This window comes from Liolophura sinensis, chromosome 6 (genome assembly GCF_032854445.1).
Source record: "Liolophura sinensis isolate JHLJ2023 chromosome 6, CUHK_Ljap_v2, whole genome shotgun sequence".
NCBI lineage: Eukaryota > Metazoa > Mollusca > Polyplacophora > Chitonida > Chitonidae > Liolophura > Liolophura sinensis.
This window is the reverse complement of record NC_088300.1, coordinates 9553290-9576961: the sequence shown is the minus strand read 5'-3', so window position 1 is coordinate 9576961 and position 23672 is coordinate 9553290. Positions and strand designations below refer to the sequence as shown.

The 23672-nt window shown below is 37.9% G+C and overlaps 1 protein-coding gene across 3 annotated transcripts; it reads left to right on the top strand.

Moving 5' to 3' along the window:
- Positions 1-238: 238 nt before the first annotated feature.
- On the top strand, positions 239-23362 carry LOC135466191 (poly(A) polymerase beta-like). Of its 3 annotated transcripts, none has more exons than XM_064743577.1 (23): positions 239-359; positions 3151-3309; positions 4665-4731; positions 5013-5097; positions 5631-5740; positions 6062-6115; positions 6424-6535; positions 6796-6885; positions 7250-7388; positions 7833-7908; positions 8780-8900; positions 9437-9521; positions 11529-11582; positions 12000-12110; positions 13084-13187; positions 13595-13664; positions 13989-14055; positions 14333-14623; positions 14951-15043; positions 16665-16733; positions 17015-17116; positions 18394-18465; positions 18654-23362. In XM_064743577.1, exons 2-23 carry the CDS (start codon positions 3152-3154, stop codon positions 18771-18773), a joined length of 2250 nt encoding a protein of 749 aa, XP_064599647.1. In that variant the 5' UTR covers positions 239-359; position 3151; the 3' UTR covers positions 18774-23362. The 3 variants fall into 3 exon arrangements, with proteins under 3 accessions (XP_064599647.1, XP_064599646.1, XP_064599648.1); XM_064743576.1 differs by having other exon boundaries at positions 14951-15064; XM_064743578.1 differs by lacking the exon at positions 14951-15043.
- Positions 23363-23672: the final 310 nt, after the last annotated feature.

Genomic DNA, 23672 nt, shown 5'->3' with positions numbered 1-23672 from the left:
TTCCAATAAAATTGTGGCTCATTTTGTAAATCTTTAACCTCTCTTCACACTTAGAACACTGTTATGATACATTTTAGGATTTATATATGACGAATTGCTGGTCTGTATAAGTTTTTATTCATTTTATAATGATAAATATTGAGAGCTGTTCATACATTTTAAAAGATCGATTAAGAATTTTGCATTTCCCGATTTCCGTGAAACCTCGTGCTCTTCCGCAAAGTTGCATTGTGGGACGTTAGTTTACATCCGCCATTTGCGAACTTGTGAGTTTGTAGCATTTTCATGCAGTCGGAAACTTATGAATTGTGAACTTAACTGGCCAGATACCTTGTAGCATAAGTACCAATAAAACGAAGGTAAGCAGAAAAGCGTTGGTTTGAATTGATAACTGAGCGCTGGAAGTACTAATGTTTTGGGAAACGTTGTTACTGGTATCACTTGCACCACCATCTGAAAGTGTGCTGCTGATGTTGTTTAAAACGGTATCTTCTTCAGTTTTTCCTGAAGTCATATAACCTCTCAGATGTTATTTATTTCAGTTTGTTTGTGTGGTTTACATTGAATTTTTCAGACTGTCATTGTATTTATTTCAGGAAAAGTTTTATTCATTAAAAGAAACAAGAATCTGAAGTGATTTGCAGTAGGCCTGAATATTGTAGATTTGAATTTAGAAGATAAAGATGTGATTTTAATTGATGTTTAATGTAGTGTTTGTTTATTGTAAGTAAGATACAGATTATGTTGTGATCACGATCATGCTATATAAATTGTACTTTAATGGCAAATGACGAAGGGCTTCGAGGTAGTTCACAGTGTCAGACAATCTACAACTATAATTCATCAGCATGTCCCAAGATAACTCTGACGTTAGGTTTGGAAGAATTTTGTTCAACCAATTTTGTCCCAAACCAGTGTCAGAGCGTGCTCCATTTAAAAATGTGATGCAGTTACCTGGCCTTAAATATTTCAAGACGATTGGTATAGCTGCTCGCTTTGAGTGTCACCAAGGAATCTCAAGCCCATGTAACCTAGATAATAACAGATCCACATTGTGCTTGTGATACACTGACAGATGAAAAGATAAGGAACATTAGTGTCTGCACACCTCAGGCCGTGGAGACGTATTTGATGGGTAATTTTTGTCTCAATCAGGTTTATAAACGGAGCGCACTTTGAAGTTGGTTTGGGGCCATCCTGGGCCGAACAAAATCTTGGCAAATCTAACATAGAGCATTCTCGGACTACTTGCCAGCCATAGGGTGGCAGTGTAACATTTGACGACTTAACCCCATGATTCACATGGCAGTTTCATAAAACAAATAAAAAGAAGAGGGAATATGAAAGTTGAGGTTGCTATCACATGGTAAAGTGACATCAGTTCATTGAAGAACAAGCTTTTTGACTCATTAAGCAACAAAAGTACAAACCTAGTTTTTACAACTGCAAGGAAAATATCAAAGTTGGTATTCGCCTCTGAAGCTGAAAGGACATTGCCTGGCCCAATTTGAAAGACACTCTACTCATTTACATGATAAATCAGACTGTTTAATCATCAGCTGTCAAGACCAGAGTCTTCTGGTCAATTTAAAACTGAAACCATCCATAACCATAAGCTAAACCTGACAAGCCTGGGCATTAAAAAATGAACAGAAGGTATGGGACTCAGAACTTGTGTTTTATTGTGGTAGAACGACAGAAACAGTCACACAGAGGGATACTGGTGCAGAATATAGCCTGGCTTGTTGATACGTGCCTGAAGCATTCTGCAGCTCAGTATTTGAAATTATAGTTACTCTGTGTTGTTTTGTAATAACCCTAGAGTCAAGTCTGGTATTTCTATTAGTCGGAAGTGAAATAGCCAAACTCAGCGTTTGCCAATTAAGACATGATGAATGGCGGTTGGAGGCTGATCATGCGGATGAGGGTTTGATGTTATTTCAGTGAAAAATTTGCTTTTCGTAGTGAGCATTTGAGGATTTGGTCAAACAATGGATAAGAGACAAACAATTACGAGCCACATTGGGATATCTGCACTGTAGCAATGGAGGTGTTGAAAGACTAATCTACCTCTGAAGGGTAGGGGGTGGAACTGGCGGTGAAGGGCACCTCATTGTTGTATATTTTGATTCTCATACATTTTTATGGTGTACACCACAACACCTACCTTTACTTAATCTGAGTTTGCTCTAACAATAGGTTTGCAAATTTGGATTGGCCAGGACATGGCCCCAAACCAGTATCAGAGCGTGCGTCATTTAAAAATTTTGCCCAAGCCCGTTGCAATTTTTATGTGGCCTTTGAAATCAGCCCTTATAAACTAATCTGCAGTGATAAAGCTTCAGTAAGAATGTTCCTTATCTTTTTCTGTGTCAACCTATGGTTTGCACCATGGCCATTGTTTATTTTCACCGGCGTGATGACGGGAGAATTTGTGACTGTGTGTAACTACGAGCAGCGAGCATTGCTTTGCCATCTTTCACTGGCTATATATGCTTAAAAAAAGCATGAAGTGGTGAAGGTCTCGAGTGACCACAAAGGGAATCACACAACAACTGGTAAAAATTTAGGGTTAGATCTCAAAACGGGAACCCTGGCAATGGCAGATGCGACAGCGGACAATGAGGCCAGCACTCGCTATCTAGTGCTGCTGGCAACACCAATCTTTGGTCCCCATAGGCAACATTTTCGAACAAACCAAATTGTCACGTGGTATAGACAATGAGCTGTGGAACCATCATGCTGTTTGAATCATGTTTCATTCCAGAGGTTCTCGGAAGAAACAAAAAAGTAACATAATCAAGTACAGAGGACCTAAACAGGTTCCTCGTTCGTGAACACTTACCCGAAATGTATGGAATACCATAGCGGTTCACCGCATAGATGTATAAGGGAATGATGAGAATCCAATGCATTTTCAGTCAGAAAATAGGCATACCATCAGATCTTCTCTCTGAATTAGCCTTCTCATTTGGCAACATATTTAAGCCTTGGAAGAAGATCTGGTACTGGAAACCTTTTGAATCAAATATATGGCTGGTAGACAGATCTTTTAGCTGTTTATTTACTCTTGTATACACAAAATGAACTTCCTTCTGTACAACTGTACCTAATTATTCCACTGAATGTGCATGTTATGTATGTTTGTAGGATGTCGCAGGATCTGGCTGGACAGAAGAGTTACCCTGGGGTAACCTCTCCGCTGAGTCTGGCCGGGCCAGATCCGCTGGACATCAAACTGTCTACCAGACTGGAGGAGACTCTCCGGCCACATGGCATCTTTGAGAGTGAGGATGAACTTAGTCATCGGTGAGGAAAATGCTATATAATCTGTCATGTTAAAAGACATCAATATTATTGACTCCTGTAAATAAACTTATTTACTTATTGACTCATTGTGTCAATATAATGCACAGGTATGTCAGCCACATAAACCCAGATTAAGTCTTTGTGACTTTTTTGGACATATTCACAAACAGTGAGTGTCTTTTGCTAATTTTCATATAAAGGAAATAGAACTAGGTGTTTCTGTTAAGTACAGAGTTGTGTAAGGACCATAATGTATTTTGTAATATGAGCATAAAGCTATGTTCATACTAGGCCAGAAAATCAGTAAGTTGCATTCACAGTCAAGTTTCGCACATGGAATGAATGCCAGGTTACATGTATGACATGAAAGACTGACTGATTGGTAACACACCTCCAGATAAATATACCGATGGCTCAGTTGGTAGAGCGCCCTCTTCGGGGACGGTACATCCAGGGTCAATCCTGGGTCGGGTCACACCTAAGATCTCAAAAGAGGAAGTTGTAGTTCTCTTGCCTGGTGTTCAGCATTAAGAGAATAGTACAACGACTGGTTGATCAGTATCAGTATAATGGCTCAGGTGGGCAGCTTATTTGCCTTCGGTAATTCTCCTCAGTGAAGCAGCACTAGATAAGAGAGTGGTGGAAATCCATCCTGCAACAAGGAGGCACTTTACATGCACCACAAGGACTTCTTCGTCGTCATTTGACTGAAAAAGTGTTAAGTACGATGTTAAACATTCAACATTGTCGATACTGATTGGTCAGAAGTAAAACTCTTTCCTGAACCAAAAAAAATTGGAATGGCTATACGTTTTAATTTAGCACTTTGCCCATTTAATTCGAATGAAATTCGGTTCGGACTATGGACTGATTTTCAGGTATAGTGTGAACGAAGCTTTACCTACTTGTTTTTGCCAGAGTAGTTACCAGCTACATGAACATACTAAAGATACAGAAATATGATCGTGTGCATTTACCTGACCCATAATGCCCAGAACATTGGTGTTTGTGCTCATACATGTGCGTTCCTGAAGAACATATTTAAGTCTTCAAATATATTCATGGGGATATATGCCCTTTGATCAGGTATTTGACAGCAAGAGACAAGAAAAAATTTCTCTTTTCTAACATGCCATGTTTGGCACTGCAATTATTGACCCGAATTGTCCATGGAAGTTGATGGCTAGTGTTGGCACAGAGATTCCTGATTATACTCTGTACTCCTCTCCTACACTGTCTTACCGAGGATACCATGGCAAGTCAAACTATGATTAGTATTCAACTAAAATACATTCTATACTCAACTTAATACAAGTCCTGTTTATAATATAAACTTATGTTTATTTTTTTGGTAGAATGTATGTTCTGAGTAAAGTAAATGAACTTGTCCGACAGTGGATCAAAGATGTCAGTGTTCGTAAGGTGAGTGGAAAAAATTAAAACACTACTGCACATGAATTCAAAGGAATTTCTAAGATTTTTAAAACTGATACTTCTGGTACATTTAGTCCAGAAACAGTGTTGTAGTTTTCAGCAACAGTGTCCTTGGTAAGAAGATTTCTTAGTTATTACTTGTGAATATGTGAGTTCGGTTAACAGGTCTTCTTGCGTGTATTTGTAGGAGTACCTTATTATGAGGTGGGTATTTTGTTAACGTTATTTGCTATTGTTCAGTTACTGTGATTATCTATTTTGATGAACAGACCAATGTTTCGGAAGACAAAGCTGAGGCTTTTGGAGGAAAGGTGTTTACTTTTGGCTCCTATAGGCTAGGTGTACACACGAAAGGTAACAATCAAACTCATTCCTTTCAATAAGTTTAGTTTCACTGCTGTTCACAAGATCATAGTTTAGTCATATGTACAGCACCCTGTGTTGCATGACTGTATTAATGTTAATGATTTTTTGCCTAGGAAATAAAATCTTGGTGTACTTTGTGACTTTATTAAATCATAATAGACCAGGAGAAAGCTGTATTTTCTTGTATAAGGGATGCACAAAAGCTGGGTAGATGGGAAAATAAAGTAAGTTATATAATTGAGTATTCTAATTACAATGTAGCATAAACATTATCTTTATTGATGTCAGTAATGTTTCTGGAGTTCTTATGCTTTTGCAAAGAGAGTACTGTGGCAAACCCAACATATGATGCCAGGAAATACCTTGTTTAATATTTCGGTTTTATTTAAACCAGTCTTGAAAATTTGTGAAGTTTATCATAGGAAATGGAAATATTATATGTGTACTTTTATTCCACTTGAATTCCTCTGCAGTTGGGTTACATCACCAGATCTATGACATATGCTGCTTTATTAATACAGGTGCTGATATTGATACGCTATGCGTTGGACCACGGCACATTGAACGTTCAGACTTCTTCTCTACATTTTACGAACTTTTAAAGGAACAGACTGATGTAAAAGATCTTAGGGTATGACAGTCACAGTTATTCAATCTACATATAGACATGTTTGGTCTGTTGAAAGAACTAAATCAGAGATTTTCAGGTGATTCTTATCACAGCATATTTAATTAAAGTTTCAGTTTTCTGGTCATAAAGTGTAACATTTGTATTAACTTCCATAAATCTTCCTGTGTCTTCACTGGGGGACGTGTTCTCTATTGAGGTTCCCCTCCAGCAACCCTATGATGTCCATACATATGTTACACCATTTTGTCAATTTTATCTTGATTATTATGTGAAACATAAGACAGAATAAATAAATCATCTGTCTCTGATGTCTTTATACAGGCAGTTGAGGAAGCATTCGTTCCTGTTATCAAGATGGAGTTTGATGGTATTGAAGTGAGTAGATATGTTTTCACGATGTTGTTTGAAAGTTAACCATACTCCTTAATATTACAGGAAACATAAGAACTTCCCATATATAATCAATTAAATGCTCAGTATTTCACACACAGTGGCCCTGGACAGGGAATTTGTAGATTCTTCATTCATTGTTAGTGGACTTGTAAGCATCCGACAGTACTCATGAACCTGTGTATGTAGTCACATGGTCACTGGAAAACATCTGGGTGTTTAATTTACACAGTGGAATAGTAGCAAGTTTTGTAGTGGAAAATCTTCCAGTGTGTACTGTATTTCTTCAACAGCTGGACATGTTATTTGCGAGGCTGGCCTTGCCTATGATCCCTGAAGACCTAGACCTAAGAGATGAAACTCTGTTGAAAAACTTGGACGAGAAATGTGTCAGAAGTTTAAACGGTGAGCTAGTTAACAAAAAACAAGCAGTCTTTTACTCAACAAAGAGCCAGTAACTTTGTGCCTTAGATATTGTGAGCCAGATTTTGATCAGTATATTGGCAATATTAGTTTTGTCATTGTGGCTTTGGGTCACCTCTAAAATAAGAAATTAATGTTTTTTTTTTTAGTCTAAAAGTATGAAATGTTTGATGTTTTTATGCGGCCTTTTGGCTGACATGTTTTTCTTTTGTTTTGAAATTCTTTATTTCCATCTCTTGTAGGTTGCAGAGTAACTGATGAAATTCTCCATCTTGTCCCAAATGTTGAAAACTTCAGAATGGCATTGAGAGCAATAAAATTGTGGGCCAAAAGTAAGAAATAGGTTTTCATAAGTTTTCTGTATGAAATAGTCTGGTTAACAAGTGTGTCATTCAGACATATACAACCTTTTTCTCAAATGTAGAAACAAGAAGATATGAACAAAATAATTCTTACAGACGGTGTGTAGATATGGTGGTTATAAGCTTGAAATGCTAGTTTGCATGAAATATGTAAGATTTTGAAAACTTATGTCATAAAATGAAGGACATGAATTTGACAAAAAACCCTGGTACACGTGAATGACAAAAAGTGAAAGCTCAAGGTACCTTAATTCCTCAGCCTTTTTAACCACCACTGTGACCAATATTTTGAAACATTTTGAGAGAACTAATGATTTGTTATTTTTTTTGATAGAGAAGGGTATTTATTCCAATGCTATTGGTTTCCTTGGTGGCGTATCTTGGGCTATGTTAGTAGCCAGAGTCTGTCAGCTCTATCCAAATGCTGCCCCGGCTACTTTAATACAGAAGTTCTTCCTGGTCTTTTCTAAATGGTGAGTCGTTATATATGTTATTCAGACTTGTTTTGACAATTATGCTTCCTATTTTATATGGTCAGTGGCTGTATGTTATTGATGTTATGCTAACATATAATTACAGTGTGGAAATAGTAGCATTTTTGTATTGTATTGAAGTTTGTGGATCAAAGGCTGAAACTTATGTCAAAATAGTTAGTTTACATTGTGAATAAGATGTCTTGAACAGATTTCAAGCAATTAAGGTTGTATTTACTCATTGGTTTGATGTCAGGGATATTTTTCACTAATTTTTTTCGCTCAGTAAAATACAGTATGGCTGCTGTCATCTCTGTTGTGGTGTGTAAAGAGACATTGTTAGAGGAATTACACTTCACAAGGAAATAAACGTATGTCTTAGTGTGGAAAAGTGTTGAGGAATATGGGTTTATTTGTTCTAAGATGTTTTTTTTTCATTTATAGGGAGTGGCCTCAGCCTGTCCTGCTCAAACAGATGGAAGCAGAAAACAAGTTAGGCTTTACTGTATGGGATCCAAGGGTAGGTACAGAAAACAAGGTAGGCTTGACTGTCTGGGATCAAATGGTAGGTGCAGACAACATGTTAGGCTTACTGTGTGTTGTCCCATGGTAGGTACAGAAAACAAGTCAGATTTTGCTGTCTGGGATCAAATGGTAGGTGCAGACAACACGCTAGGCTTACTGTGTGTTGTCCCAGGGTAGGTACAGAAAACAAGTCAGATTTTGCTGTCTGGGATCAAAGGGTAGGTGCAGAAGAAAGTTAGGCTTTATTGTCTGGGATCCCAGGGTAGGTACAGAGAACAAGTTACTCTACTGTTAATGTAAGGATAAGTGCAGAAAACAAGTTAGGCTATACTGTGTAGGATCCAAGGGTATGTGCATCAGACAGGTGAGGCTTTACTGTCTTTGATCCAAAGGTAGGTACAGAAAACAAGACAGGCTTTACTGTCTTTCATCCAAAGGTAGGTACAGAAAACAAGACAGGCTTTACTGTCTTGGATCCGAGGATAGGTGCAGACAACAAGGTAAGCTTTACTGTCTGGGATCCACGGGTACATACAGAAAACAAGTTAATTATTGAGTTTGCAAATTTATGTTCTCTAAAGACTTTATACTTTTGACACAAAAATCGATCAGCAGAAATCCAATTTAATTTTAGCTGTTGTTTCAGAATAGCCCAAATAATTACCTTGCACGAAATATCAGCTGCTTCTCTGCATGTTATACCGTTCAGAATTGGTAAAAATGGGTTGTTGGGTCGTATAATAAAAGTTTCAATCTTGAATCATTTTACAGAAAATTTTGATTTGATTATCAAATATGGATTTTTTGTTGTGCTTTGTTTTGTTTGCATTTAGAGTTTTAAGTAATGTTTTCTGATTTCGTTACAGATCCACCCCCCAGACAGGTTTCATCTCATGCCAATTATCACACCAGCATACCCTCAGCAGAACTCCACTTACAATGTCACCGCCTCAACTCGCTCAATCATGGTCGAAGAGTTCAAAGAAGGCCAGTATTTGAAATTTTTTTTCACAATCTGCATCCGAGAACAAAATGATCCAATGTTTAATTATTCAAACATTCATATCAAATGTAAGACACCATTTGGCTCTTTAGTTCTTCAGTTGCTTTTTCTTGCCAGCACATCAAGAAAGTAATGTATATGTGTGAGTAAGGCTGCTTACCAGTTAGATACTGATGTAGAAGAAGTGTCCTGTCAGAAAAAGATTGTAATGTAACAGATTCGAGAAAGTACTTTTACCGGAGAGGTTTTAGAAATAACTGACCTGATACTGTTTTAAGAAGAAGTGTTTGATAAGAAAAAAAATGTAATATAACAAATTTTATAAAGTACTTATATCAGAGATGTTTTATCAAGTGTATAAAGTTTTTACAAATGATTGATCAGATACTATTTTGAGATTTGTCCTCATATACATATGTATGATCAAGGGAGATAATCAAATATAAACATAGTACACAAAACTTAGGAGGGTTAGTTTTCTTCCTTTTATCCCCGTTTCTTTTTTTTTTTTCACTCACAGGCCTTGAAGTCACAAATAACATATACATGCAGAAAGAAGAATGGGGGAAATTGTTTGAACCTTCCAATTTTTTTCAAAAATACAAGTAAGCAAGACCATTTTCTGGCACTTTTACCAATCTGAAGTAAGTCCTTTGCTGGACCACTGCAAAAGGCCTTGTATGATATTTCAGAAATGTTCATAAGTAAAATGTTGTCACTTTTATGTTTTTCATTAAAGCACCTGGCTAAGTACTGTAGCTTATTTGATGGTCAAGAACATACTGTGAAATGAAATGATCAAAAAAATCATTTACAGTAAATGTTTCTCTTGTCGTGGTTTTTCTCTATGCACTTGCTGTGATTGCTTCGAGAAGAGGCACCACACTTGTTTTATTATCTGTGACTCACCTGTTGAAAAAAATCAGTGACAGAAAGACTTGTAGATTTCAAGATTTCAGGTAGATTTATATTAAAACCTTGTTCAGGGTTCCAAGGCGCCTGATCATTGCCTCATCCGGGGAAGTGTCCCCATAAATAAATGTAGCAAATCAGCATACAAGCATTTCAGCAATAATGATATGAGTCTCTATGTTCAACCTCCCGTAAAATGCCGGTGAAGTTTGCATGCCCACGCAGGAATCGAAACAATCTTTCCATGGCAGAAGAGTTTTCCTGCCATGTGAATTCTGGAACCTCTAATCAATCACAGAAACATACTCAGGGCAAGGTTTCTGATGTCATCAGTGAATGAAGTATTTTTGTGTCAACATAAATTGTATGCAAAGTGAAACTGGTAATAATATAATCAGACTCCCGTCTGGAACATGATAATGAGGTTCCCCTGTACTTTACACTACCCTAATTTATCAGTCTTTTTTAACCCGTCTCTGCAACCAACATTCTGAGAGAACTATGAGGTTTAGAGAAATAATTTCAGAGATCGAAATAATGTCTGCCTACCTGTCGGTGACAGGCAGGTTTTGTTGGCGACAGGTCACAAAAAAATTCACCTTTCGCAGCTACAGGTCGGCGTAATAAGTTTACAATAATGTTTAAGTCAATATTCATGTATGTCTAAGTTTGTGAAGTCTGTATATTTACTTGGCCTACCCATGATCAAAATGTTTGTCGCAAGCCTTCGTCATTTTCGGCCCGAACAAGTCAACACTGTTAGGGCGTCATTTAGGCCATTGTGAATGCACCTATCATATTTACACTTTCAATTCCGAGACCAACCTTCAACGTTGAAGGACACACTTCTGTTACCGTAGCAGCGGCAAAATTAAAACTGCAAAAATTCTTTTCCTTATACATTATCGCAAGGATGCACATCTATGATATAACAAACGTCAGTCAACTGGAGAACAGTCAACGCAGAGCAGTGAATCAATCAAAAATTGAAGTGTCACTCATGACTCCGGAGTCTGTCACGATTGCATTTGTAGTCGGTGCGAGTTGCTGACCACCATAATATAAATTAAATCTTCCCGAGCACAGTGTGAAACACCTGTCAAATATAACTATAAAGCCTATAATTCTAAACACACACAGACTGAATGCTTTTCCTCAGTTGTTCCCCTTCCGTGGGAAGCGCGTATGTACACAAGCAAAGACTGAACACCCACAAGTAAGTTTTTGTTTTGATGATCGTCTGTGCAGAAGCCCCGCTTCCGACAGAGTGTGGAATAGAAAGGGTAAAGCTACGGAAACCAAATATTCTTGTAACACGGTAGACTGATATTGCTTCACCAAACTGAAATTATATGTTTGCAGAATGCGCCATGCATGGCGATTGGTAGATTATAGACTTTATAAAAGTCAGACTGATGGAGACAGGTATGTGACAAGCACAAAAAATATCTACCAATCTCTGTGATAGGCGGTTAAAAAAACATTTGTGCCCCTGAATTTGCATAGTTATAGGAAGCTCTTATTGATGCAAGGAAGTCATTTTTAAGTCATTTTCATAATAATTGTATGCATAAATTCCATTACAAAAAATGCTTTAGAGTTTGAAAACGTTCAAGATTTACAGTTTGTCTTTTTTACCCTTGGGTTGGATGGATTATTTATATATTCATGTACATTGACATGTTTGCTTTCATTTGCAGGCATTACATTGTGTTGATAGCAAGTGCTGAACAGGAGAAGTCATACTTAGAATGGTAAAGTTTTGTTTTCTTCACATTACAACTAATTATTGTATGTTAGACAAACTGTCTATTTCTACGATATCTTCCTCTATAGTGTACATAATAATGACACTGGTTATTCTTACAATGAGAATGGGGGGCTTTCATGGCCGAGGGGTTAACATGCTATCACAACAGAGTGAGTGTGGTGGCTCTTAACATGATCACTGTGAGTTAAAGTCCAGTTCATGCTAGCTTCCTCTCAGTTGGAACAATTTCCACTCCATGCCACATAAAATGCATCTTGCTGCTTTCTTTCTCATTTATCTTCCCAATTTTGTTTTGTGATTTAATCTCAAGTACGAATTTTACAGCCACGTGAATTTAAATATGTACATGTACTTCAACTGAGTGGTTTAGCCAGAAAATTTTCTCTGTGGTTTTCAACAGGCAAGGGTATATCGAGTCCAAAATCCGCCTGCTGATAGGGAACTTGGAGAGGAATCTGTACATTAAGCTGGCTCATGTCACGCCGGAATCATTTGGTCCCTTAGAGAAAAGGTGAGTTTTGCGTGGGTTTTGTATTTACAGGCTGTTGCATCCTGAATTTCATGAAGCAGAAGATGAGAATGTGTGGCACTTAAAGGTCATGGCAGGCAAAATGAGATTCAGATTTATCATGTAACCTGGGATGGCATCGTCTGTTGTAAATGCCTGATAGCCAAACCTGACTAGCAAAGTAAGAGCAACCTTGTTATACAAGCATGGAAATATGCAGTTTTCTTTTTAAGCTTCATCATTACTACAACAGAGTGACATCCATTGCAAAGTTACACTGCTGCTTTACTGTCTATCTTTTAACAAGGCATTATTTAAGTGTAGATAAAACTACCTGGAGAATATCATTACATTTTCAATACCTGATACCCATACCCACCCAAAAACATGATTTGGAAATTTAATCTGGACGTATTCAATTATCCAGTGCTTTACGACAAGGTAGGGCTATATGTACTTGGGGGCCTCCGTGGCTCAGTCGGTTAGCGCGCTAGCGCAGCGTAATGACCCAGAAGCCTCTCACCAATGCGGTCGCTGTGAGTTCAAGTCCAGCTCATGCTGGCTTCCTCTCCGGCCGTAAGTGGGAAGGTCTGCTAGCAACCTGTGGATGGTCGTGGGTTTCCCCCGGGCTCTGCCCGGTTTCCTCCCACCATAATGCTGGCCGCCGTCGTATAAGTGAAATATTCTTGAGTACGGCGTAAAACACCAATCAAATAAATAAATAAATATATGTACTTGTCTATCTCTTAACATGGAAGTATTTGAGTTTAGACAAAAATACCTGGAGAACATCTTTACATTTTCAATACTGGATACAGAAACCCACCCAAGAACATATTTCGGAAAATGAATCTAATCATGTTTAATTAGTTATCTCTACTAGATTGACCCTACCAGTACATAAAATGCTATGTGACGGCACTCCTAACATATCTCAATGTGGCGTAATGCAGTGCTGATTGGTGGTGTGTTTCAGTGAGGATATACACGTCAGCAAGTGGTTTATTGGCCTACAATTCCATAAGGTGGAGAACATTAATGTGGACCTGACCTTTGACATCCAGTCCTTCACAGATGTTGGTGAGTATCTTAATCTGTCTTTCTGTGAAATCACACCAAGAGAAATAACTTCTTCTGGAATTGTGTCGCCTTCGTCTGCAGCGTTCAGAAAGACTATCAGATCTTGGCCGAGGTCTGCTGTGCTGTTGAGCTACTGTCCTTCACTCTTGTTGTTTGTTGCTTTCTGCTTTTCTTTGAGGATCTCTCATTGTACGTATAAGATTACATCAGTTAGTCAGATTATATACGATTGTGCAGACTAGAAGTGTACTGTGAAGTAATCTTTATTACAAAGCTTTGAGCAGCAAGACAGACATGAATCATCAATACATACTTCCACAAAGGAAGTGGTTCTTACTTTAAATATGCTGTAAATACAGGTAAATTACTTACCTAGATTAATTTATGCTGTGTTTTTTTTTTTCCAGTATATAAACAGGCAACCTTCCTTAAACTGTACAAAGAAGATATGAAGGTTGAGATAAAACATGTAAAAAGGTAAGCGCAACAGATATCTAAAAGTTCATTTATTTTTATCAAACAGGCAGATAAGTTGGACACCTATAGCAGTCAGGTTGTCTGTAATCATTACCTTGTCACCACCACCTCCTATAGCTTTGATGAAAATTTTTAAGTGAGAGAGACCGTGTGAAGATGTTGATTGTTTTTTTCTTGGTTGTACCACTTCAATTATTTCCAGAGCTAATGCCCTTTAAATATAGATTCGAGACTTGTAGTCAGTGAGTTTTTTTCATCATACCTCTTATTGTTTAAAGATTGTGGTGATGTTTTTGCCATCATACTTTTCTTGTGATGTTTCAGGAAAGAGCTTAGCAAATACATCACAGCAGAAGTATTAAATAGAGGAGCAAAGCCCAAGAAAAAATTGGTAAGTTTGTCCAGATATATACATTTATCTAGACCTTGGATACATTATATAACATACAAAAGAAACAGAAGAAATCGAAGAAAACATAAGCTTAGAGATTACTTGAAATCTTTATTCCTGATTATGGCAAGACGAAAAGCTTCAGCAATTAATCAAGGATAAAACCATTATTTTAAGTATTGGAGCTACCTGTGTGAATGAATGAACTTCTGTGAAGTATATCCATTTTTTGACATAATGTTAGAGTATAATTCAGATTGATTATATTTTTGTCCAGGATAGCAGCAAAAGCACCAGCTCGTCTAACCTGAAGGCCGAGGTTGCTCGTGCGAGCACGGAAAACAGCACATTCCTTCACCACAGCAAGTCTGACTCTAACCTGATCTGCAGTAACTCCAGTAAAGTTGTCATTGAGAACATGGAGGAAACGACGCAGGACTCTGGGGATGCGGCCAGTGGTTCAGATCTGCCCTCAGATGGGCCTGCTGACTCATTGCCAGCAATCAACCTGACCAAATCAGCGCAGTTGTCAGCGGTTGTCAATGGAGAAACCCCAGACAGTGGACAGGTGAGTATGATTAGCCAAATGATCCCAGTAGCTCCAGGACCTTATTCATATGTGGCTACCTTGTTTTGTAAAAACTTCTACAAGTTGTCATAGTGACTTGTGACACAACTTACAGACAATGGTATTGACAACATTCATGTTTTACATGTCCGCAAGGTTTGAAGTCTGGCAGTCTAGTAATACTCTTAGAGATCAGTTGAAATAAGGTTCATTTGGAGAAATATACCAAAAGCATCACAGGTTAACTGCATCCTGAAGAGATGACAGTAGTCTTGGTAGTGAGCTTTCATGGGCTGGGGATAATGTACAAACCGTGTGGTGTTTCAGGACACGTCTGAGAGTTCTAACGAAGCTGGTATGGATTCTAAACGCCCTGGCTGCCCCAGTCTTTACGCCCTGAAACCCAGTAAACTTGCCAAGGTATCACAAGACTCCGATGAGGTAGCTACAGACATCGGCAGATGCTTAATCCTTCATTACCACATCATCTTATCCTTCCATTCCTGCATCATCTGCTTTATCCTTCATTACCACATTGTCTGCTTTACCCTTAATTGCCTCACCATTGGCTTTATCCCACATTCCCACACCATCTGTTTCATCCTTCCTTCTCAGATCATCTGCTTCATCCTTCATTCTTATTCCATCTGCTGTATTCTTCATTTTTCTACCATCTACTTTATCCTCATTCCTATACCATCTACTTTATCCTCATTCCTATACCATCTACTTTATCCTCATTCCTATACCATCTACTTTATCCTCATCCCTATACCATCTACTTTATCCTCATTTCCACCTCATCTTGTCTGTTCCCATTTCCTCCCCATCTGCTTTATCCTTCAGTACCACACCATATGCTTTATCTTACATTTCCACACCATTTGTTCCAGCCTTAATTCTTGTACCATCTGGTTCATCCCTAATTCTCGTACCATCTGCTTTATTCTTCATTCCTACACCATCTGCGTTATCCTCATTCCCACCCCATTTGCTCTGTCCCCATGTTCACACCATCGACTTTGATCTTTATTCACAAACTGTATGTTTTATCCCCTATTCCTATAGGGCATGCCTTAGGCTTTTTTCCACACAATCTTCTTTATCCCTCATTCCCACCGTCTCCTTTATACTTCATTGTCTTACCATCTGTTTTATCCCCACATCTTATCTTTTATACTTCATTCTCGCACCATCTTTTTCATCTTTCACTCCAGCAGCATCTGCTTTAAACTTCATTCTCACACAATCTGTTTATCCATCACTTCTATACTGTCTGCGTTACTTCTCATTCTCACACATGTGCTTTATTCTTCCTTCTCAAACTATCTGCTTTATCCTTTGTTTCTACACTATCTGATTTATCCTCATTCCATCATGACCTCTTTCATCCTTTAATAATAAACCTCTCCGTTTTCCTTCATTGCTACACCCTCTAATTATTGTTTGTATCTACAGCGTCTGCTTTTCCCCTAATTATGGCTCATACGTACTCACAGATATGCTTTATTTGTTTTAACATTTTGTTCGAAATACTTTTCAAAACAACACTGTAACCAGCGTGTCTTCAGCTAAAAAAACCTTTAATCCCCTGCTATCCCTCCAACCTTCACTCCCACAACTCTGATCAGCCTAGAAATATCAGCCAGGACTGAAAATGAAAGACAAATGAAGGCTTCAGGTTTTCACTGGCTCACTGAGGGTAGACTTTAATTGAGTCTGCTGGCTGGTGGTTGCTTGTAATAAGTTCACCTCCTCTCCGGCTCTGTGTCAAACTGGTTTTAAGGGAGCTTGTTATACGTGTGGAATAGTTTTCTCCTGGCTGTGGTATGCCCATATATCTGTTATCTATGGAGAGAAATTCCATGATTGTTAAATGAAATGTAATTTGAACGCTCTTATGTAGAATGGAAAATAACTTCACGCAATCTTAAATTTTAGAGTGGTCAATTGCTGTGTAAGTGTTAAGGTATTTGAATGTTGCCCATCAGCTTCATTAGCATCATATAAGCTTTGTCTAAAGTTTGTATTTTTATTTCAGGGAACAACGTCACCCATGCAAGTTGATGAGACAGCTTCCTCCACTTCACTGAAGAATTCGGACAAAACGGTCAGGTTATTTTCATTGTCAGATTTTATTCTTAATCCACTGGTTATGTAATTGCTTAGCATTAAGGGAACAGGCAGGTAAATAATGCTCAAATTAATTGTGAGCCTTAATGTGTACTGTGACATGGTGCCCAAGTGGTATGTTTGTATAGATTTTACATCACTGTGTTTGGTCCTATTACAAGGACTTATTGTGGAGAGAAGATCAATGCAGTGTTAACAAAAAAGAAGATTTCTTGAACCTGGTAACATATGTTCATTGTAATGTTGTCTTGTTCACAGATCATTCCAGTGATTAGCAGCTCGAGTTCTACAGAAGTCAAACGTAGTCGTGCATCGCTTGATTCTGATGTACCTCTCAAGAAAACAAAAGAGAAGGAAGATGTAAGTATCTGTCACAGTATTTTTCTTCAGCTCAGTCAGAATTCATTATATGTACTACTGTAATTCTTCGACCTCTTTGCATATTTGCAAGGTGTTTATTTAAGCTTATTCTGAGAGCATTTCTCTGTGTAGACTGATAAAATTATACTTTTTGTCAAGCTCTGAAATTGGCCAACACCACCAAGGTAGTCTTGTCTTCAAACTGAAATGAAAAAGGTGAATAAATTGCTCTGAAAGTTGCTCTTTCATATGCGAAAAGGTTGAGGAATTCGGGTAGTTTGATTTTTAGCATAAAGTATAGGGGTAGCTTATGTTGTACCCTGAGTGTCGGTGTCCGCGTCCAATAATAGAGAAAGCAATTTTAAACAGAATGTAAGGAGTGGTATCTTAAAAAGAATTGCAGGCATGGAGGTCAGGGTTTGCACACCTGTAGAGCACAATAGCACGAGGGAAATGTTTCATGGTTGATTCAATGTGTGCGTATTATGTACCGTAAATTACTGAATTCCTGACATAGTGTATTGTGTATAAGAATCAATGTCGAACGAAGTGTTCGGGGTGGTATCTCAAAAAGTACTGCATGTGTTGAGCTCTGGGTTTGCACACATGTAGAGCAGGATAGCATGGTGGGATAATACATTGTTGATTCGGTGTGTACATATCAAGTACTGTAAATTACTGAATTCATGACCTAATGTATTATGTATTAAAATCAATGTTAAAATTTTAGGGGTGGTGTCTTGAAAAGTACTTAGGGTTGTATTGAGCCCAGGGTTTCCTCATATGTAGAGCACAATGAGGGGATATTTCATCGTTGATTGGGTGGGTGTATATTAAATACCGTAAAGTACTGAATTCCTGACGTAGTGTATCTTTAAAAGTACAGCATGTATTGACCTGAAGTCTTACATGCATATAAAGCCTAGTGACACAAGGGAGATGTTCCATTGCTGATGCTCTATAAGCATGTAAATTACCAAATTCACGATTACAGTTCTTCATACATTGGGCTAAAGTTTTGCATTCATGCGTCTCATACAGGTGAGCTCTTTGGTAGCCTTGCTGCCAATTCTAAATGTTTTGTTAATTTTGAATTATGTGAGAAAATATCTTTGTGGAATTGGCTTTTGGTGGCTGTATCTGATTAGTGTGGTTTTATCTGTGTATGTCTGTATTTTCATACATGTACCAGGTAGAAATGTATCATTTGTGCTACCTCAGTTTTGGAATACATGCCCCCACATTCAAACTGCTATATGCTGTAACCTGTTCTTCAGGGCACAATGTCACCAATGCAAGTAGATGAATCCCAGTCAACCACAAACTTTGCCAAGCCAGCCGAAAAAAGTGTAAGTGTCTTTACTAATTTTCTCTGTGGCTTGCATCTTTTTTTTTTATACAAATAAACTAATTTTGCTAATCACAAACACCAATCAAATACATGTTTTCAGCATATATCATGCCTGCAGAGTACAGAACCCCTGATTTGGTATCAGTATGTACATGTGTTTAACTGTGTTTTTTTTTTTTTTTATAGCATATATCACGCCTGCAGAGTGTAGAAGCTCCTGATTTGGTCAGTCCCCAGCCCACGATGCCTATCATCCAAGCTCAGCGCCCCAAACAACCCATCCGGCTAACCCTGCAGCACAAATGATACAGGCATTAACGGATTATCATCTGCAGGTTATATCACGCCATTTGTGGAGAGCTGCCATGGATTCCCTGCACAGCTTGTACCACAGCAGTATCACTCTGCAAGTCTCTGGTCCTGTGGTCATAGTGTTCTCAGTCTGCTGCGGGTAAACAGTTAGTATGACACAGGAGAGCAGTGCCAACAGGCACACAGTTGTTACAAAACAGGAATTGTCTGTAAGTGTGGTGAGCATATGTGGACTTTGTATATACCTCACATGTATTAAAACATGACAACAAGTATCTCAACACTACAGTAGCATCTCATTATCATAGTGTGTGGCAGACTGCCATGGTTTTGTTAAATTATATATAAATATGAAATAATAATTAAAAAAAAAATATAACAGCGCTGGCATTCATGATGTCTGGTGTATATTTTACGCTGCAAAGAGTTTGAGTGTAATTCCTTCCAAGCATCATTTGATAAATCATTGTCATCTTTTATGGTATTTTCTGTCAAATCTGCGATATAATTTGAAGTTTAGGTTTTCCTTAAATTTGTGTAAACATTGTTTTCATTTTGTTATGCAATACCACTGTAGGATAAGTGTAAATGGTTGTTTAAATAAGTTTGAATGATTGCAGGATAACAAAGTTTCTTCATAAGAGAGCAGATTTTAACATTTACGTTTTGTGATGGTTCACTTAATGTTAAACCAACAAAGGGAACTCTGAATAGCACTCCACATTGTAGGAGGCCTTTATCTTACTTGAATGCTGGCTTGTATGTGTATAAACATGTAAGTGCCATTAACCATGAATTACATTGGAATAATGGGCCAGTTTTCTTCGTTGTTAGTAATTATTGGCTTTCTTGCAATGGGGCTTGTGTGTATAGCAAACATGTTATCTTTTGCATGTGCTTGTGCTGAAGCAAACCACTGTTCAGAAACGATTTTAATGAGTTACATGCAATATGACAAGGCTGTCATTTATATAGAGTCTGTAAGGAGGTTGGTGTGCCCACCACACCTTTAAGTTGGTCTATCAACCAGCAAGTTTGGTGGGCCTGGTATGCCGACATTGATATGTACATGTACAATATGACAGTGAAGTGATCTATATATTTTGCAGCCCATCCATGTACGTACCAGATATTAGTAATGTACATACAGTTAGGTTGTAAATATGTTATAGGGCATTAGGTATCCAGTAATCTTTGTACCTAATACATACATATATATGTGTGTCATATATTGCTGGTAGGGGTTAGGCACAATAAATAGTGCTGTGTTATATTTGAGGGGATGACTGTAGCTTGCAGTGTATAAGCCATTGCCTTGTTAACCCTGATGTCTCAAGCTCAGGTCTAAATAGGGTTTCCTTGTAGTGTGTATCCCCCGAACACCTACTTCTAGCCGATCTTCACCTATTTGTACCAGTATGGCACATTTTGATATGGGTTGCTCTGCAGTTGTGGGCTGTTCCTGCTGGCTGTAGCATCCTGTGTATAATGGCTACCCCTCTGTCTGGTAACCAGCTAATGTGCATATACTAACCACACACAGGTCATCTTTGGTTACAATACTGTCAACTTCAGTGCTTGTGAGATAGAAACAGAGGTTGCTCTGTGGTACATTTTGATGATTTTGCATAGGTCACAACAGTCTCAGCCTAAACTCGTGGGAATGAGGCTGCAGAAATGCTCTCCAACAGGAACCATCATATGGATAACAGTACCAGACGGACTCAGTTCTCCTTTCTCACTTCCTGTAAAAACATTGCAAGTGTTATCAAGCTAATGACATTACTATTTCTTAGGCTGAGATTTTTCTAGTGTGGTCTATTAAATGTGGAGGTAAATATGGAGCCAGATCAATTGTACTGGACCTGTTCAGTGTGTTGGTTATAGGGCTAGTTCACAAAGTTGTGTGTGTTTATGAGCTGACTGTCTTTTAGATTTAGTGTTCAAGGTAAAGGATGTGACAGTGGATAATGTACAGTTTTGTTAATAGTTTTGTTAGCTTTTGTTACAATCTTTGATAAGTAGTTGTAGTTTCAGTATTTGCTGTAACTGATGTAGATTCCCTCTGATCAGTTAGTTCACAGGAACGCCATTGTGTATATAGTCACTGAACTGCAAGAACATTAAATGTAGGAAAGCTGTGGAGTGGAAGAAGCTCCTGTACCATTTCAGGTTAATTCCACAGATTTGCAGCATTGCCATTGTTTCATTGTCACTGATGTCATTGTGTAGCGATTTACTTTATGCTTGTTCTGTCACATTATGCTGTTAGTGCTACATAATGCTTAGCAAGTCGATTTACGTCCGTGCCAGGCAAGTCATGGCAAGTTTCCATGTAATGTGTTGATCTCTTTATGCAGAGCTTGTACGTGGATGGGTCTGTCAGCAACCTGGTCGTGGGTTTCCCCGAGCACGATTTTCAGGCCATCATAATGCTGGCTACTGTCATATGAGTGAAATACTCTTGAGTAAGGCGTAAAATACAAATCAAATAAATTTATTAATAAATAATTATTCAGCTAGCCTTACAGTGCTACACACAAGGATCTGTACCATTTTCTGTTCTGATCTCAAGTACTTAAGTGTGAAGGGCCTGTGTCATCATCATCATCATCGTCATTGTGAGTACTACAGGTGCCTTTATCATCTCCCTGATTCACACCTTGACCTAGGTATACCTTCACATAGTCTCATCCCCTGTACATCTGGACACGTCCTTACCTGAGGCCCGTTCAGTAAGTAATCTGCGCTCATTGACCAAGCAGAGTACGGCCACAATATTTTGGCAACAGCATCACTCACTGATAATTGACTTGCTGAAAGTCTGGCTTCTAAATATTTTGTCGTATCATTTAAACACAAGCAAGTGTGTTTGTCAAATAAATGCCAAGAGCACAGGCGTGTGCTACCAGCAAACTGGTGTGAGGTATCAATTTTCCCAACAAGAATCCCAGAATGTGGATGGTCCCAGATCTACAAAGCTAGGTGGATTGGGAGCTGTGTGTTGGTAAAATGTAAACCACATTGTGTTACCATGTGAACATGAGGCTCTGTAAACAGCCATTTCATTCAGTTTTTGTCTTGTCTGGAAATCACATTACCAGCATCACCATGCTTTGCTGGAGACCTAAGATATTTTGTTTTGTTCAGATAAACATAAAGTACACAGTACTCTATTTTGTCTCATTCTTACGATGAAGGTTTTCTATATACATAGTGGGTTTTGTGCATTAGGTTTTGTAAGTGACTGTCTTTTGAGCTGCATTCAATTAAGTCATGTGTATGGTATCAATTTGTCCTGGTGAAATACATAGTGGACAGTGGATATCCAGTGGAGGGGGCTTTTAGTGTGTCTCCCCAGACCCACCCCATACTTGCTCATGATTTCACCAATGATATTGTCTTTTATGAGGTGTTCTATATGAAAAGTATGTCCTAATAAGCCAGGAATTGTTTGGGTAAATGCTAAATATTAACATTAACAATATGAAAAACACAGATTGAGCTCTGTTGGAAATCATTTTGTTTTATTTGTGTATAGTGCAGAGCTCATTGAATGTGGGAGAACTTGTAAGCTGTGGAAATCAAGACCTGTCTGTCATGTACCTTTTACAGTGTTATGTGAAGTGCTGTTCTAGTTTGTGTTGGAGGAAAAATAAGAAAAAAAGGACTAGTGAGTTTAGTTGTATTTTATTGATGATGACTTTGAGAAGTGTTTAGGTCTTTGTATCATCTTTTAGGTTTAGATTGTAGATAGTGTGTAAACAAACAAGTGTCAGAAATTTGCTTTTTTTGTCCCCTTTTTAAATATTTCCTTTTGCCTTCATCAATAGAGGACCATTTTTATGACAACATTTTACTTCAACTCAAGTTGAGTGTTTCTTTGGGATGCATGCTTAAAATGCCACACTTTTGTTTTCATCTGAAACTTTGTGTTACAGTTTGGGTTTGACTTCTGTACTTTGAATGAAAACAATCAGTACAATTGTGGGTAACAAATTACGAAGTGGAATAGATATTTTTCTGGAATGGTACTGAAGCCCAACTGAAAGTGGATGGTTGTCAAGCCTTTGGGCTGTTACATATAGGATTGTGCGCCTTGACTCAATTTTTAAATCCATATATAGAGAAATACAGATATTAAAGGTCACGTAATTCTGGGCTCTGCTGTAGTCAAAAATGGAAATACCTTTGCTAATTTCTGCTGAAACATATGGTTGTTCACAGGTACTGTTCTGCTGGTATACATGTTGTAACATCAGAGTGTATCACTTTCGTTCCTTTCACCCAATAAACATTTGTTTACTTCTTTTTTTTTTTGAATGCTGAAGATGTGGAACATGAAGTAAGAGCTACTATCCTCTGATTACTTTCAGATGCAAAAGCTGTGTTTTATTTCTAATTCTGAGTAGTGATTTCAGTCTGTTTCCATGTGGTGTGCCATGAATTACGTTACTAGAAATAGACCCCGTTGAACGCAAGAATGAATATTGTTCTAGTTATATATAACTTTATATAAAGATATTTATATATATGCGTATACATAGCGGACACTGTACATACGACTCACCCGTAACCATTATTTGTCATGACATTTCATCAATTTATTGTAAATTTTGTCAAAATGTGAAAATAATAAAAGTATATTTTATTGAAGGTTTTGTTTTGTGTTATGTTGTGTTACATGAAGTTTGAATGCTTGTTATGCGATATTACCAGGTTGGTTATTGGTATCTTTGGTATATTGAGAGCCATCCATCTTAAAGCTTCTCAGACCTCTTCTCTGGAAACTTGACATAGAGAAAATGTTACATGTGAGGATATGAAAGTGGAGCTGCTTTATAATGTATAAATGAGGTGAGATGTTTATCACATACTTTGTCATCTTCTTCA